Source organism: Hippocampus guttulatus, chromosome 10, assembly GCF_054856545.1.
Source record: "Hippocampus guttulatus isolate MCC_2025c chromosome 10, RoL_Hgut_1.0, whole genome shotgun sequence".
Taxonomy (NCBI): domain Eukaryota; kingdom Metazoa; phylum Chordata; class Actinopteri; order Syngnathiformes; family Syngnathidae; genus Hippocampus; species Hippocampus guttulatus.
The window spans coordinates 20185504-20204395 of NC_141270.1; the positions used below are offsets into that span (position 1 = coordinate 20185504).

The following is an 18892-nucleotide window of genomic DNA, read 5'->3' on the forward strand; positions in this document are numbered from 1 at the left end:
CTTCACCACTTGTCATGGAAAGTATGCGACGTTTCCTTGTTGCTGTATTCAACAAAACATTTTTGTCATGGATTTTTTTTTTTTAATGTTAATGAGGTGTCTGTTTTCTTACACGCCATTGTTTTTCACAGTACAGCGTCGACCTATCTGTCTGTCTTGTTCTACCCGTCTAATCCTTTTAACACCAAGTAAGAGTAAATGTTTTTGACTGAACAGTGCGAGTTTTGTCAATTGACTTACTCGGAATCTTTGTGGATGGGCTTCACCATGGAAATGTGAGTAGATCTAAGCCCCCCACAGAAGTTTTCAGAAGTAGGTTCAGCAGAGACACCTTTCTTTGCTTTCAACCTTTGATGGACCTCCACAGCGACCTTGTGGAAACGACTGGGACCTTCATTGATGACACTGAAGCGGCGGTGACACATTCCTGGCGGTGTACATCCCAAGCTGCTGTTGTACCCTATTGCGTCCTGTAGTTTGTCAATCTGGGACATCTTGGCATCGAGCTCTCTCTGCAGATGCTGCAACTGAAGTTCTTGAGCTTCTAATGCTTGGTCCCTCTGTGCCAACTCCAACTCCAGGTAGTTTATTCGCATCCTGAAATGGAGCAATTTTGATTACTTCGTGGAATGCACACATTTTAGCGATACTCTGCATGAATACAGTATATGTTATGTCCTGTGCGTGTGGAAAACACGACTAATCCCTGAATAATGGGAAATATTATTATTATTTTTTGCTAGCAGGATACCCCCCTCTCATTGCAACTGCATTCCTGCATTATGTGGAAATGCTGGCTACCCCCCCCCCCCCCCCACCAAAAAAAAAGCAATCTGTAGCTATAGAAACGATAACTTGTACCTGTTGCAAATCAATTTCCAGTTGCAGAAAAAAATTGACTCATAGGTGTCGGAAATCATTTTGTAGGTGAAAAACAACTTCTGGGAAATGAAACAATTTGTAGCTGTAGCTGTGGTCGACTGGTTAGCACAACAGGCTCACATTCGTGAGTTCGAATCCAGGCCCAGTCTTCCTGTGTAGAGTTTGCATGTTCTCCCCGTGGCTGCATTGGCTTTCTCCGGGTACTCCAGTTTCCTTCCACATTCCAAAAACATGCATGACAGGTGGATTGGACGCTCTAAATTGTCCCTAGGTGTGAGTGTGTGAATGGTTGTTTTGTGTGCCCTGCTACCCGAAGACAGCTGGGATAGGCTCCGGCACACCAGCGACCCTGGTGTGTTTAAGCAGTTTCAGATCATGGATGGATGGATAAATTTCATCAATTCAATGATTTTTTAATTTAATCTCAATTTAATTGTTTTCTCTTTTTAAATAGGAAAACAAACCTAACATTTTCAACACTGACTGAAATTAATGATTGGCTTCAATGAGAAACTGTTGTCAGTTGGTTTCATAATTACTGAAAGACAGTATGGAAAATGGATAGAGGCATGGATGGATGGAAGGATGGATGATGGATGACGTTATTATTGTGTATCAGTATGGTGTGACAGACTGCAGAGCCCACTTCATGAAGCCAGTATGTGGCCAGCGGAGCAGGTCACGACAAATATTCGGGGGTTGGCTGTATGCTCCATAAAGTATTTAGTGTCGTCATGCCAACTTTGCCAAAAACATTAACCACTGGAAGCCGCACAGCCAAGATACACACAATGAAATAAAGACAAAAGACTGCTGGAAATAAATTATTTCAACTTCATTTAAGTTGTAAATGTATGTCCTTATTTTTGATGGTGTTTGCGCCTACAGAGAAGGCCTTGAAGGCCCTGACGGAACACCGCTGCACTTGACACTTTCAAGGAAGATTAAACACTGTTAAGTCAGCAACATTTAGGCAGCTACCAAGGCTCTTCCCGTTGGTGTTCTTATTTGAAACTAATTCACATCACTTCCGTTGCGCTACTTAGCCGACTGACGCCAAATTCCCAATCGCCACAGAGCAACACGTACATTAAAGCTGAGCAACCGCGAACAATTACTTGACAGTAATCTGATCTGTGCAAATCATTGTTTTATGCTATATTTACACAGCATCCGAACTTCACTGGTTCTCGGATTTGTGATGTTGTTGAGTATTTTTTTTTGGTTTGTGTGTGTGTGCTAACCCGTTATCCACCGTAAATTTATGTTACGGCTGCAACACGTTCCAAAAAAGCTGGGGATGGCAAAAAAGACAAAGAAAGTTGAGTAATGCACATCAAACACTTGATTGGAACATCCCAGAGGTGACCAGGCTAACCGGCAACAGGTGGGTGCCACGACAGGAACTTCCCATAACTGGTCAGTATTTCACAAGCCAAGATGGGGCGACTTTCACCTCTTTTTGAACAAATAGTCCAACAGTTTAAGGACAATGTTTCTCAATGCACAACTGCAAGGAATTTAAGCATTTCATCATCTACAGTCCATAATAGCAAAAAGGTCCAGAGATTCTGGTTATTTCACTGCATATAAGCGGCAAGGCCGAAAACCAACACTGAATGACCTTGACTTTCGATCCTTCAGGCGTCACTGCATTAAAAACCGACATCAGTGTGCAACGGATGTCACCACATGGGCTCAGGAACACTTCAGAAAACCAATGTCTGTCAATACATCTTGGTGGTACATCTCTAAGTGCAATTTAAAATTCCACTATGCAAAAAAAAAACCCCCAACAACAAATTGTTTTGGGAAATTGTGGAGGTGGAGTCCTCCGAGCCAAAGAGGAAAAGTCTCATCCGGACTGTTTTGGGCATAAACTTCAAAAACCAACATTTGTGATGCAATGGGGGTAACTTAAACGTCTGTGAAGGCACCATTAATGCCGAAAGGTACATCTAGGTATTGGAAAAACATATGCTGCCATCCAAGCAACGTCTTTTTCATGGACACCCCTGCTTATTTCAGCAAGACAGCGCCAAACCACATTCTGTGTTACAAAAGTGTAGCTTCATAGTAAATGAGTACGGGTATCAGACTGGTCTGGCTGCTGTCCAGACCTGTCTCCCAGTGAAAACATTTGGCACACTATGAAGCATAAAATACCACAAAGGAGACCCGGCGCTGTTGAATAGCTTCAGCATTAAGCAAGAATAGGAAAATTTCCGCTGACAAAGCTACAGCAATTAGTGTCCTCAGTTCCCAACATTTATTGAATGTTGTTAAAAGAAAAGATGATGTAACACAGTGGTAAATATGACCTCGTCACAGCTTTTTTTGGAACGTGTTTCAGCCATAAAATTCAAGTCAAAAGTTCATGATTCGTTGCTAAAACTCTGACCAGTTTGAACATTAAATATCTTTTCTTTGAATTCTATTCAGTTAAATATAGGTTGAATATGATTTGCAAATCATTGTTTTCTGTTTTTATATATGTTCAGCACAATGTCCCAACTTCATTGGAATTGGAGCTCCCTCATTCTGTTTGGTGATTCGGACAACCAGCTCACGACTTGCTCCTCATCGCATATCATGTGAGCACCACACCTGTCATGACGCTCCAACTATTTATTGTGAATAAAAATCATTTTAAACTGTATTCTATTTCCTTTATTGTACATATTTTCGATTCAATAAAATGAATTTTCAGTCATTATTTATGTGGTGTATAGTTATTATACTCTTGCTTTGATGTTTGCAGATGCACTGTCGCTCGCTTCGGTCATTTTGTTTTCCTGCTCACAATGCATTGTGGTCTATATTCAGCTGCTGAGTGACCAGTAATGCTCACTACTTTTCAAAGTGCATTTTTGGTCATTTTGAATGCAATACATCGTTCTCTCTGGACAATCAGAAATCTTTCAAAATGGCGTGTCCTTCTCAATTAGTGGGGTGCGCCCCGCCTCGGGGGGAGTGCGATGCCAGGTGGGGTGCGCGTGACTCTGGGGAATATACGTTTTTTTGCCGAAGAAAATGGAATAAAGTGTAATTGCATGTGGTGGTACAGCAGTTGACTTTTAGCCCTATGTAGGTTTTTTTTATTGTTGTTGTTGCACCGAGCAGGCAATATGAATTGCGGTAATTTTTTTTTTTTTTTTTTTTAGCAGGGATGAAAATAAAGGCGCAGGGGGACGAAGAAAGTCACCCGAAAGCTAAGACAAGGAAATCTGACGAAGCGTATGTAGCGCTTGGCTTCACTGTGACTACAGAAGTCAACTGCTGGTTGCGGACAGCATGAAGCCAAATAAATCAAGGCGCCACTTAAAGACAGAACACCTCAATCTGGAAAAGTAAGTAAGTAAGTGGAAATCTAAGCCGCTGGAAAAGTTGTGCACTGCAAAACACGCGCATCAATCCTGACTTCCACATTTTGATTTAAAGATCAACGCTATGTAAACTAAAGTGTTTTATATATTGTGCTCCTGATTAATGTTGCTGAACGGAATTTGAATTTGCCATTATTTATTGATATTATATGTATTTTATTTTAGTTTTCAGAATGAAGTGGTGCAATAAGTTGGTCAAAGATGTTTACAGTTTAAACAAGGATTTTTTTTTGTATTTCAGGCAAATTGATGTACCGTATTTTCCGCACTATAGGGGGCACCAAAAAGTCTTCCATTTTCTTTAAAACTCACAGAGCGCCTTAAAATAGTGTGCGTCTTTTGTATGGTCATTACGGTAATACGTCGACCAGATATGCTTCCAATGTTATAACTTGCTGTCGGTTCAGTGAACTGTGTCGCTGCTTTATTAAATAAATTTGTGTTGCAGCTCCGAAAAAAGGAGAGCTGTGGTGTTAATTTTTTAAAACAGTCTCAACAAATACAGGTACGTCTTTGTCTGTCTCCGTGTCTTCTTCCGTTCGACTCGAGAGGCGTTCAAGACCGCATCCAAAAAACGTAAACTCACGATTACTTCAATGAAACTACAAAAATTGAAAATAATACATCAAAACTGAAAAGCAAGCGCCGATATAACAAAATAAATTATATAGCCCCCCCCCCTACAGAATTTATTTTGTGATTTCATCATTTGTGAATACACAACAAAGGAATAAATAACTACGACTGACATCTTCTGTTATTTTGACAAAGATGGCGCCGTGAGAGTGGCTGCCTTTCCAGCATTTTGTTCTTCTACTTCTTCCTCTCATAACTTTGCTGCTGTTAAGTAGGAATTTCTCCATTGTGAGACTCTTAAAGGTTTTCTTATTTTATCTTATCTGATCGTACTCTTGGAGCTACGATAAAGGAAATGCCAATGTGTTTTTCGGAGGCGGTCCTGAACGCCTCTCGAGTTGAATGGAAGGAGCGTAGCACTATCTAGTGGAGGCATTGTTGATTGCGCCTTTTGATGCGAAGCGTCTAATGTATGAAAAATATGTACAAAATAGCCATTCATTGAAGGTGCGCCTCATAATCCAGTGCATCTTTTGGTGCAGAAAATACGGTACTTACAAATGTTGTAAAAATATCACGGTTAAGGGTAAAGCATGAGCCTTAATGGAGACTTCTTTCTTCCTACTTTCTTTCCTTTCTGATTGATATAAAAATGATTTATTAGATATAAACACATAACACGGGGTCGGACTAGATACGTTCTTTACTTCTTCCGACTCCCTTGAACATAATAACTGTGTTGAATGATGACTGATTTCTCTTTCCTTTTTACTATTTTACTTACCTTACTTTCTGTCAAATGAATACTGTATATGTTTTATGTTCAATAAACAAACGAAATGAAAAATACTTAAAGTCTTTTCTGTTCCAGACTAAAAACACTGTTAATAAAGTTATTCTTTGCTGTAAGTTGAACTATGCTATTTTTTCTTTTCTTTAATGTTAATAAGGGTACAATGTAGTTCTGAGGTGTACTTATAGCAATTTTTACAGACAAATGACATTTATAGTGGCGGCAGAGAGGTGAATTATTTTCCTCTTGTTAGGGGGGCGTGACAAAAAAATAATTGAGAAGCACTGCATTTACCCATCAACTGTTTTAGTTTCAACTCAACTCCACTCAACTGTACTTATAGAGAACTTCAAAACAACCATTGTATACAAAGTGCTGTACATGGAGCAAATATCATATATACACCAACAAAAAAAATAAATGAATAACGAAGACAGCAGAAAGCGCAACACAGTAAAACTAAGATCAAGTCTGAGTCATGCCAAGTCAAATGCCAAAGAATACCACTGAGTTTTGAGACGAGTTTTAAAGATTGGCAGCGAGGTGGCTTGCAAGCGAGGCCATTTCAAGATTTGAAAACAAATAATAGGATCTTAAAAAGAACTCTAAAATGTACAGGGAGCCAGTGAAGGGATGCCAGAGTCGGAGTTATGTGCTCCCTCTTATGAGTACCAGTTAAGAGGCGAGCAGCGCAGTTGCAATCTGACCATCCAGGATAGGAACAGTGGGTTCGAGATTCATGGTAAACCCATGGTCAGTCTCCGCATTCAAAATATGTGAAAAAAGGTCCAATCCGGGATTGCAGAGTTATTGTTAGCATTGAAGTGAATGATCACAGCTCTACATAGGCCAAGATATTTACATTATCTTGAACTGAGCTGTGAATGCTAAGTTTGTCTTTTCCTCGTAATGGCTCTACACTGCTATGTTATACATTTTACTCATGACACACATTTATGAGACTTGGCTTGACTAACCTCAAAATTTCTGTGTCCAGCCCTGGAGGTACTGGCTGGATGGAGGTTAGGCCGTTGCTCTCCTCAGCGCGTGGGACCTTGATTGAACCGTTGCCCATGTCCAGACATTGGCCTGCCACCATAGGATTTGCTCTCAGAGCTATTTCACATCACTGTCTGTTCAAAAAGGTGCTCCGCCACAGTATGAGCTTGATAGGACTGCTTTTGACGCTAAAAATGAACTCAAAAGAGCATGTTGAAAAGTGCTCTAGAAAAGCGTTTTCAACTACAGGGTTAACAATAAAAGGATCTTAACACACCATGATGTCACAATATAAGAATGTCAGAAATAGAATCAAATAAGAATTTAAACTACCCAGTACTCTATATGCAAATTGAATAAAATTATGACAATACAAATGCTTTTTTTTCTTTAGCTGCTCGAAGCGTGCAATGAAGCATGAACTTGTCATTGCTTCTTTTTTTTCTGAAAAGAAATGACATTTCTGCACCATTTGTCCTTTAAATTGATAGCATTCACAAATTTAACAAATAGACCAATTATTTTCAGTATTTACCTGCCAATATTCTGTGGAGCTAATTCACAAGCCGTGTTCCCTCATCACGTTTCCGTCCAACTGCATCTTCTCATTCTGCTGCCCGTGAGCACAATGAGACTGTTTGCCAGGAGGGGCCTTTTTTCATGCGTTACCAAGGGTGCTTCTGATTAAATTGAAGTATCTGGCTGCCCCTGCTGGTCTTAAGCTGTTTGACATTGTGTACGCAGGCATGTGTGTGTGCGTATGCGCGTGTTTGCTGTGTAAGACCAGCCATTGGGAGCAGCACAGAGATTTTCCCTGGTAGCCGCATGGCATAGCAAGCCTTCGCGGCACAGATCGAACTCCCTGACTTATTGTGCTTTTATCTCCCGGCATTTTTAGTTATTGTTCATGCCCTGCTCTCTGGTTTTTCAAATAAGAGCAATTCGAGCCTACAACTGCTCCAGAACTCGGCAGCATTTTGTGCAGACAAAGACCAGTGGGTGACAGCACATTATATCAGTCTTAAGATCACTGGATCGGTTCCCCAGCTTTTTCATTAGCGATGTTGAGGTTCTTTTACTAGTTTTCAAATGTCGTCATGGTCCTATCTATCTGATATAATTCATCATATCAACCCTTACGCGCCCCGAGTTCCTCTGGCATTGGCTTTTTAATTGCTTCCAAAGATCAAACAAAAAGAGCCTTCATTGAGCCATGATGGGCTGCACCTCTGGAACAGCCTGCCTGAAGGTGTCAGGACCGCAGAGTCCGTTGATGATTTTAAAAGGAGGCTAGTGACTCACCTGTTTTATTTCTTATTTCATTTGTTAATAATTAGATCTTTTGTTTGTTCACTAATATAACTATGTAATTCATTTATTTTATTTACTCGCCTATGTAGGCCTATTCATTTACCCATTTAATAAAATTGGAACATTTTATTTCATCCCTTCTTATTTTTATTTATTTACATTTTATTTTGTCTTTTTAACTTTTAGCTTCTTTGACTTTTTAGAAGTTTTAACTCTAGTGTCGCTTCAACGCTGAGAGGTGTCATCCTGCAGACTCCCTGGACCCGGGGGACTTGGGGGGGGGGGGGGGCTCCTCACATTGCGGCGCCATTGTTTGCGATTATGGACGATGGGACGTACCTCTCTGTGTGGATTGCTCCCATCGGTTTTCCTCACCAGGGTCCTCACTTTTCAGAAGTGTGTCTCAGGCATGCATACAAACATTCCAATGCCAAGTATGGGAGATCCCTTTGGACTTGGGTGCGAGGACATTTATACAATTATGAAGAGCTCTGACCATGTGTACACACAAAACCTTGCGGGAGAACAGTGAAACTACATATGGAATGGCTATAAAGACCAACAGGGGCGATCCTTGGGTCAGGGGTGCCACAGAGAGGTCAATGGGTGCTACAAAGGCCGGGGGTCAGGGAGTGTGTGTTTGGGATGGGGGGAAGCTGTTCATCGACTGGCGAAGGGTTATGGGTGTGCCCACGGCCCCCCCCCCCCCTGCCCGAAAGAAATCTCTGTCTCTCTCTCTTTCTCTCTCCCCATATATACTGTGTATATATATATATACAAATTAATCGTAAGTACTCACGTATTTTTTATCGTTTCTGAATTTCCTTTTATATATTTTTTGTCCTATTTTTCCCCATTTTAATGCTCTCATCAACATGGAATCATGAATCAGTTTTCTATGTGCAAAATGCAAATATTTTCAATTGTACATGAACATTTTTCACTTGGAGCAGTTATTCACACATAATCTCTCACACAATATTACTGTCCATCAACAACAGTGAAAAAAATATTTGGTCACACAACAGCTCATTTAACAGCTCTTTTTATGGAATCAAAACAGAGCAATATAACATTATAAAGTGCACATCTAAGGTAAACTAGTACTCAGCCTATCGTGGATTTAAGCCATGGTTGCATACTTCGTTTTTCTCAAGTTTGCTTTGAACACAGCAGTCAGGCTATGTTGATTCTGTTGGTCCTTCTTGCGCGGAAGTCTCTCTACGGTTTTGTGTCGACATCATTTCGGATGACGACACTTGGTTCGATGACAACACTGGAGACGTTTTATTTTCGCTAGGTCGCTACCACTGCACCGCTGAACTTCACCGTCACTGTCAGACGAACAGAGAAGCTCCACCCGCTCTATTTGTATGGACACGGAACACTGTAACCTTCCACACAAAATAGTTCCAAACAAGTAACAATCGCGTCAGTGGCATACATCATATACCTGTATGATACAGGTAACTTTGGTCTTGTCAGGGGAACAATTTGGCAACTTTTTAAAAGTAAACTTTCCATTCATAAACTCTTTAAGTATCAGTTTTCGGTGTCTCGCCATGCCGTGGCTGGCAAAACAAACGTGTGGACCTATGCAACGCGCTTGTTGTTTTGTTCTTGTTGCTTTGTTTCTGGTTTATTTATAGAGCAATGTAACATCTGCTGTGACATGTGCCGCGTTAATCTCGCGGAAAAAAATTAATCCCGTTAAAATTCATTTAAATTAATGCCAATAAAAATGCGCTCAACTGAACGCTCTAATATATATACATATGCAAATATGTTTGCATGTTTGCACTGAGGATTGAGAGGAAGAAATTTCATCTATGCTGCATGTCATACATAAAGCATATTTGACAATAAAGATGACCATGACCTTGATATATATATATATATATATACACACTGTATATACACATATATTAGCCATCTCGTTACCTCTGCGTCCCGCTCCTAGACGCACAATTTTCCCGCGGGGGGACGCAAGGAAGTTTCTCAGTCAAAAAAAAAACTACGACACACACACGCGCACACACACACACGCGCCAGCGACCCCGCGGCCGTGCAATAGACGTGTTTATGATTCGTCAATTAAGGATGATTAGACAATTAAGGATGGACGAGACCTGCTTTTGTTCTTATAAGTCCTCTCTCTCTCTCTCTCAACCACACGCGCATACACACGCGCGCGCACACACACTAGCACGCATCGTTAACAACACATAGACACCGATTAAAGATCAAAGAGTAACCCACGTGATAAGACAGAAAGAAGATGCACAGCCAATCAACATGGCTTTGCTGCATCTTCTCAGCCCCCCCCCCCCCTCACCCCACATGTACTGTATATGTTGCTCTATGTGACTCACTGTTGTTTTGCTGACTTTCGTTGCTCCTCGCTGACCGTTTGCAGACTCTTTGCAGACTTAAAAAAAAAAAGTTTTTTTATGAATATGTTTGAAAAAATCCGCGATGCACTGAAGCCGCGATAAACGAACCGCGAATTCGCGATGGATCACTGTATAGGCTGATCGATATGAAAAATATTATGCAACAGTATTGGTTATTCTATAATTTCCTGGTTGTATCATGATAACTTTAGGAATAAAACATTCGGCACAACGTGTAGTCATGCTTATGTTAACTGTTGGTAGAACTAATGATGACGTGTGTTAGATTCTTTCGTCAAATTGATCGTAGATTACACATGCATCGTTTTGGGAAGAGGATGTCAAGCCACATCAATACTTACCTGTATTAATGATTACCAGTAAATTAATCTTGCAGTGTGAGATTGGAAAAAATACTGTGATTATGTGGTATGTTGTATTCATGATGCCATATGAGTACAACATATTTTGATCCATTTATTTTATTGAATAAACCTGGAGTACACAGCTACTAACAGTTCATTGTTAATGCATAGTTTTCAAACATTTACCCTTGAAACATTATACTTTTGAGTTTCAGAATTCTTGATTATGAATATCAGTCAAAATAGAAAAAAGGGTTCCCATGATAAACGGTTATGGAACCCAAAATTAGTTACCGTGGTTTCCCATTGGGTAATCCGACGGAACCGAAAAACGGTTACCGTGAATTTCCGAAATCCTCAGGCCTGTTACTGAATTATTTTAATTTTTGCAGCGTTTATTTATAAGTGTAAGAATTAATAGGTGTATTAATTGAATAAGTAGACCATTTCAGAATTCGAAATTTGGGACTCTCGAAATGCATAATGGGACTCGTACTTTTCTGATCAGCGAGTCCTTGGGACTCGCTGCCGGTAAACTGTAAAATTATTCACTGATATATATGTATAGCTTGCGCTGCACCGTTTCCCGGGCGTTGCTCCTCGTCCTTCCCGGAGGTGCATCCGCCGTGGATCTCGTCGCGCTTCCACCTCGATGGCTCCAGGGGCATCACCTCCTTTGGTCGTCCTCCCGCCGGCCACGCTGAGACAACGGCAGAAACGGCGGCCGATCCGCGGACCACGGCGTGTTGGCCGGCCTGGCTGGGTCGGCTGGTGCTCCTTGCGGCGGCGATGTTGCCGGCGTCAACTACTTCGAGTCGCTAAATTCAGTTTAAATTCATCTTTTCTCATCCTTTTATTATTTATAATTTTATCTGTGGTTTTATTGTTCTTGTTTTGATTGTAAAGTGTTCTTGAGTGTTTTGAAAGGTGCTTATAAATGAAATGTATTATTATTATTATTATGATTGTTTGAGGTGAAATACAACAAAATATTGAGTCAGTGGTGTTAGCATTTGGCATATTGGTGCTTTGGCATCAGAATAGCCAAGATTTCTTTTCTATATCTCGCTAGTATTTATGAGTAAACAGTTTAAGGCTGGGTTCGATCGAACCACAGGGGTGCAGTGAATCGGTCTCAGGGTTTCGATGGAGCCTCTGCCATGGAGGTTAAGACACACCCGACTTAACATGTAAATTAGTTATGACACGCCTGCTTGGCCATCGCTGGCTGCAGATGATCACATTGCATTGCTTGTCCAATCAGTGCTGCGGGAAATTTAGTTCGCTTAGTCGTCAATGTGTGACTGTCGTGAATTAAAAAAAAAAAAAAAAGCTTTTCTGTTTTTAATAAATGCATTTTTTAACATCTTGAATTTGTAAAAAAATATACAGGTATGTATTTATTTTTCACTCATGAAGGGTTCGGTAAATTTGTATATTAACTGGTTGTTACCACTGGTTTAAGGATATATTACAAATGTGATGATTTAATAAAAATTGATTCTAAAAATGAAAAAGGTGAATGACCAACATTGACAAATGTGCATATTTAAACTTAATCATTGGCATTTTTTTCAGGCCTTCATATAATATAATTTACCTTCTTGATAAATCTGTACTTTGTAAATTAAAGTCCAGTTACATCTTGGGATGCCTGAAAGTTCCTCAAAATCTTTGGCTACACAAAGATACAGAAAAAAACAGTTTTCCGTTATGAACAGGTTTTGATTGCTGACGTCATTACAGCAATCAAAACCTGTGTAAAAGAAAGAGTAAAATACATGAAGCTGAATTTACGTTGTTTCTCTCGAGAAACCAATAGTACCCCTCAACATCTTAAACTGTTATACTTCCATGCTGTTACTTACAGTCACACAATATTATCACATTTCAATTTTCAGCCTAAAAATGTCAATTGTCTGGAGTGGCACCTGGGAGGAGGGGGGTGGGGGGGGGGGTCCAAGCAGAGTCCAGGGTTGGTGCTGACTACCCCGTTCTCCACTCTTTGAAAAATGAGGACCCTGGATCCCCAATGCCTTGCTGTCTCTACACCAGAGATGGCCTACCAGTCAGAGACTAAGAGCCATTTTTTTACTGTGTTACTGCAAAGAGCCACATCATACACATGGGCACACATAAGCATGACCACATCCCTTCCTTGCGCGCGCGCACACACCCACAAGTCTTCCCCCCCCATCCTATTTCCACCTCCCACCGGTCGACTTGGGACCAGTCCGCTGGCTCTCGGTTGATTAGTGCCGTTGCTTGCGTATGAGTGGTGATTCAGTTGTCATCTGACTGATTGCCCTATTTGTCAATCAAGTCACGGGATTGATGATAGGCTGGCATAGGTCTGTGTATTTAGCACCATTGTTTGAATGGCAGTGCCACCGCCGAGGCGTTTTCGATGCTTGTCATGTGAAAGCCCGGGAGCTGCATTGAACCAGCCAAAGAGCCGCATGCGACTCACGAGCCGCGGGTTGGCCACCCTGCTCTACACTGTCATTTAATGTGTTGCGAGTGTGTGTCAGTGGGTGTGTGCGTGTATATATTTGAACCTCTGACATTTACTGTGAACACAGAACATTTTGACTTTATTTATTTATGTATTTTTTTAAAATACCCATTCAATGACAGTTGAGGAAAAACAGTTCGGCATTCAGTTATGACAGCTGCCATTATGTGTATTAAAAAAGAAAGAAAGTAAAAATAACTTATTTATAACAAAATGACCATATTTACTCCTTAAAACATTCATTTCAGACAACACACTTACCCGAGAGGTCATCTCGAATGGATCAATACATGGATCTTCGCGAACACCACAACTGGTCTTATTCAGTCTCCGAAAGAAACGTGTACTGTACTCTACACCAGGGGTCCCCAACCGCCGGTCCGCGGACCGATACCGGTCTGCAGGGCATTTGGTACCGGGCCGCACAGAAAGAACTTGCCTTAATTCCGTTTTATTTATTTCGGAATACGAAAAATGTTTTATTTTGAAAAATTACCGGATTCTCCGTTACATCCAGCTGTGTCACGTCAAACCACGCTTCTCCGTCACGTGACCGATTACGCTAAAAACAAAACGTTGGAGGTCGCAAAATGAGTTTAAAAAACTGCTGGAGATCGCAAATGACGGCGGCCTTAAAAGTACGTTCGAGACAACTGGATTCAAGTTATGGCTGAATACTCTGAGATCGCTACAATAGCACTGTTGCTATTTTCGACATCCTACCTGTGTGAGGTGGGGGGTTTCTGCAGCAACGGCGACTAAAACAAAATTACGAAGTAGACTGGACATAAACCACACACTTGAGGTGTCATTGTCTCCTATTACCCCGAGATGGGACCGTCTAGTTGCAGAAAATCAAGCTCGGGGCTGTGGTGAGTCATCATTTTCATGCACTTTGAATTTGCATTGTATCGTATTTTGAAGGCATTAAACATTACCATAGCGATCAGATTAGATGCTCCTTGTGTTTATTTTTATATATCGAAAACACCACAGTTTTCATGCAGCTCATACCATATTATTTTGTTGTATTAATCCGCCACATCTTAAATGCCGCTCCCTGAAAATATTGTCTGACATACACCGGTCCGTGGGGCAAAAAAGGTTGGGGACCCCTGCTTTACACCTCAATTCACTGTTGCTGAGAGCATGTCGAATGGCACAAACCTGTTTGAATTGGCAGATTTCAGTTAACTGTGAGTGAAATGTACAATATTGTATGTATAATTGTACAGATTAGTAATAAAGAAAAACAAAATAAAAAATATAGTTAGTGCCTCATAAAAGTTGACCATTCACATGCCCACAATCACAAGTGTGCATAATGCCCTTCTTGCACATAGTTTTACTAATCTGAATTTCAAATAAATAAATATGTACATAGACATATAAATGTATATCTACAAGATTCTTGATTATTTCTACTTTTATAAGTATCTCCAGAAAATCTCAATTTAATCCCTGCCTACACTTTACAAACTAAAGAGAAAACAGTGTGCCCCTAGCGGATAATCTATGAATTGCATTTTTCATTTTTAAATTATCCTGCGGGCCTGATTGAATGTCCTCAGGGACCGGTTCCGGCCCGCGGGCCGTGTGTTTGACACCAATGCTCCATATAATATAAAGCTGTATTGTATTCTTTTAGTGTAGCTCCATCTAGTGGATACATAATGTAACTGCAACTACTATTGTAGCTTCTATTCCATGTGCCTTATAATGCAGTGCGCCCTACATATGAAAGCAGTTTTAAAATACGCCATTCATTGAAGATTCACTTCATAAGCTGAAGCCTTATAGTGCAGAAAATACGATATACTTCAATTTCCTAGGAAGTCTAAATCTCTCCAATAAAAGACGATTCAATCTGTATCTGGATAGATTTCTGAGTTCCACTATTCGGTTTGGTTCAGGTCGTTGCCTTTGCCTCCTTTAAAATCAAAAAACGCCTTTCCAGTTTAAATCGGTTTTTTTTGTTCCACCCCTAATATTGACGGGTAGATAACAGTCCGTCACAGAAACTAGTCTTGTTGGAAAATAAACAGTATTGCTTATATGATTGTTATACACATCTATTTGTCCATACAATTTCAAATGACCAGTTCGTAGATTGTCCCCAAATGCACAATAAATTGTAGAAACCACACATTCAATCAATCTTGTCGTGTACCTTCTTAAAATAATAATAATAATAATAATAATAACAAAAATAATAATGCCACTTTTCCAACACAGTATATTTCAGTTCAGCTCAACATGTCACAGTTTGGAAGGATAATCCATAATCTGTCTTGTATTTTTATCAGCGAACATTTCAATGAGGATGGCACTAGAATGGGCTCAGTAAATTATGGCATCATGTAACTTGTCAATTGATTCAACAAAGAGGAAGGTCACACAATAGTAGACAGAGGGAGAACTAATGATGTCATCCTGCACTTCTTAGTAGGCAGCTGTTTAGTGCACACATGGACAGAATTGTTGGTAGTAAATTCAAGGAAAAGAAACCAATGAAAATCGGGCACTGCTTTTGAATTGTGGTTATACCACATTATTGTATAAATAAATAAATAAATAAACTAACTAATGAAACTGGCCTTGACAAGAAAATGACTGTACCCTGAACTTAATATTTTGTTGCAAAACCTTGGAGTTAAACCTTTAATTTCTTTGGAGGTTGTCCTGGACTCTTTTGTTACCATTTGTATAATTTGTCTTTTTAGTTTGTCATTTCACTTCCCCGGACACATCCCAAGAGGCTGGCTCCATTGTCGTTGATTTTAAATTTCTGAATAGGTGCAGTTGCAGTCACGGGAACTGAGATGGTCCTGTCTCTGTCTATAACTTTCTTTCCAATCTCCTCGCTTTGCTTCTCATGGCCCATGTTTAGAGTGTTTACATAACATTTCACCAAGAGCACATTGACTACCGTATTGGCCCGAACATAAAACGGCCCTGATTATAAGATGACCCCCTCTTTTTCAAGACTCAAGTTTGAAAAAAGACTTTTTGAACACCAAATTAATTTGTATGCAGAAAATAATTACAGTACATCTGAAACAAATGATTATAACAACATATTTGAGAGGAAAAGCATGTTATTTTGCCTCATTCAAATCTTAATATCTGAACATTTAAATATGTAAACTATAGTGCAATCACATTCGTAAATGAATGGCTTCTGGTTTTTGAAATGTAAATTACATCATAACTTCTCCTCAGCTGCCGGTTAACCTGGCTGATCTTCGACCCACTTTTCTCCAGATTGTTGCTACGTTTCTCCATTTTATGTTATCTTCTATTATTTTCTTCTCTTTTCTTTCTTACCGCTATTTTTATTCTTCGTGGCAGGGCTTCACTTTGGCCTGGGGAGTCAAGTTCATCATTCGCTTCAATGATATATGGCGCCATCAAGCGTCGTGAATGGGTATAATGTCTAGACCCCGAATACAAGATGACCCCCACTTTTTCAGTCTTATTTCAATGCAAAAAAACACCGTCTTATATTCGGGCCAATACGGTACTTGTCACCTTTTAATTAGTCTGACTGACTGGTTTGAAGCTTAAAGACATCTGTGATACTAGTTAGACCACACACTTCGGTTAACCACTACGGGTAGCATTTTTTTGCCCAGGCTTCATGTTTTTTTTTAAATTTTATTCTGTTGATCCACATTTCAAAAGCAATGTCTGAGGTTCATTGAGTCATTTTCATTTATTATTACTACTACGTATTATTGTTGTTTCTTTCATGAACAGACGGGTGCTAACCATTTTGCCCAAGTGTGTCCAAGGCCGGGTTTTTTGGTGGTGCCTTTGTCAATGGATTCTTATTAATGCAGGGTAAGTTTATCAGTTGCCGACCACACTTACAGTGTCTTGCGGCACTTACCAAGTAAGATGTTAAGGTGTATTGTACAATCTTTTTTTTTTTTTTTGGTACTCTTTGCATGGATCTGAGGTCAACTGCACCACAGAAGACTCCAATTAATACCGTCGGTCCAGAAGCATTCATACTGTGCATACTTTCAGTTTGATTCAAGGGGTTCCATAAAAATAGGGCATTTATCATTTCATCCAAACTATCTATTTTCAGGGCCTCAGAAGTACTGTAAGTTGATTCTTGACAAAATGTAACCACAGCAATCCCGGAATTCATTCCTACAAAGTAATAAGTGGATGCCATTTTTTTTCCTGAAATGCTGTGAATTGTATCTGAAAATCGACACTTTCCAATAACATAGTGATTTTTTTTAATCCACTGAGGTGGTGGAATGAGGAAAAAATAAATCTTCATCTAAACCTAACTGTATATATACTGTATTGTAAAACACACACAAAAAAGAAAACCACGAGCTATTAAATAACAAGGAACTACAAATAGAACAAAAGAAAAAACTGATCTGAAACAGACCAAACACAAACCTATACAAAAAACTATATATTCAATCAGATCTTTGCTATTTTTTTTCTAAATACAGTTGAATAATAAATATAGTGTACAACTTCACTTTTTGGACAGTCCTCATTGAATGGGGTTGGACAAGACCCATGGAAAACAAAAGTCAAATGGATGGATGGGGCATGTTCTAGATCTCATGAAATATGTTTGGGGTACACATGAAGTGAGGGTGTGAGCAAGACACCAACCCCGCCCCCTCATCGAAGGCCACTGACCTCTGACCTCCCAAATCTTAATCCGGGTACCTGGAAAATAAACGATGATACAAATATGCCCCAGACAAATCTTCTCATGAGAGGGGAAGCTGTCAAAATGGCAAAAGTGTACTTTGTCCATTTAACATTTTCACTTGAGGTGGGTGCAATGACCATGTCGCTAAATGCACGTTTATATTTCCAAATGCACGCATTGACGGTTTTTGGGTGGTGTAGCTTCATATGAATGCAAATGAATTGCTCAACAGAGACTGAAAGAACATGGGCCTGTTTTAGGAGGCAGCTGTCAATAGTGACACGGAATGCTTTTCTCCACGAAAGAAACAAAATGTGCATGGCGTGTGTGTCAATCACCGACAAAGATTGACGAGGTGACTTGACATAGTTTTGTTTGATTATCTGGATGCACACGAATGGACGCGTGGGCACTTTCACTCAAATCCCCTCAAAAGGTATTGCTAGGTATTATGATGTCGGAAATTAACAAGCAGCGCTTACTGTATCTGCTCAACACTGGATGCACAGGCTACTTATTGGGAGTAACACACATACAGCACTATCGATGTGGATACTCTGCAATCTACTGTATATACAATGCTTGAATATGTTTATATACACACAATGATTTTGTTTATATTTTACAATACTTACAGTAACAACTTTGAATCATCGACTACTTGATGACAACAGTTCAATCGAAAACAATCAGCATTATCACATATGTGACCAGCCATGATGTGAAGCTGGTTGCAAAACGTATACCGTCGAACCAACTCTTCCGAATATTGTATCTTCTAGCTGCATCAAAGGGGCTTTTTCGCAGAGAATCAGAAAAACACCAAAGGAATCGTCATGAGGCTCTCCACTGTTCTTATGATGCATCTTACTGCGTATATATGCTGTGAGCTGTTCAGCACACCATAACGAGCATGTGCTCAGTAGCTCATGCCTTGTTTTCACGAGATGGTGAGAGGACCATCACGTAGAGTTAAAGA

The 18892-nt window shown here is 40.0% G+C and overlaps 1 protein-coding gene across 1 annotated transcript in view; it reads right to left on the reverse strand.

The window, feature by feature from the left end:
* The window catches only part of prkg2l (protein kinase cGMP-dependent 2, like), a 62027-nt gene extending 54813 nt beyond the window's left edge, over nucleotides 1-7214 (reverse strand). The window contains exons 1-3 of the mRNA XM_086122425.1: nucleotides 7172-7214; nucleotides 6615-6824; nucleotides 241-597 (exon numbers count right to left, since the gene is read on the reverse strand). Of these exons, the coding sequence (XP_085978551.1) occupies nucleotides 241-597; nucleotides 6615-6736 (479 nt within the window). The 5' untranslated portion in view covers nucleotides 6737-6824; nucleotides 7172-7214. The remainder of the gene's footprint in view (nucleotides 1-240; nucleotides 598-6614; nucleotides 6825-7171) is intronic.
* Between the last annotated feature and the right edge of the window lie 11678 nt (nucleotides 7215-18892).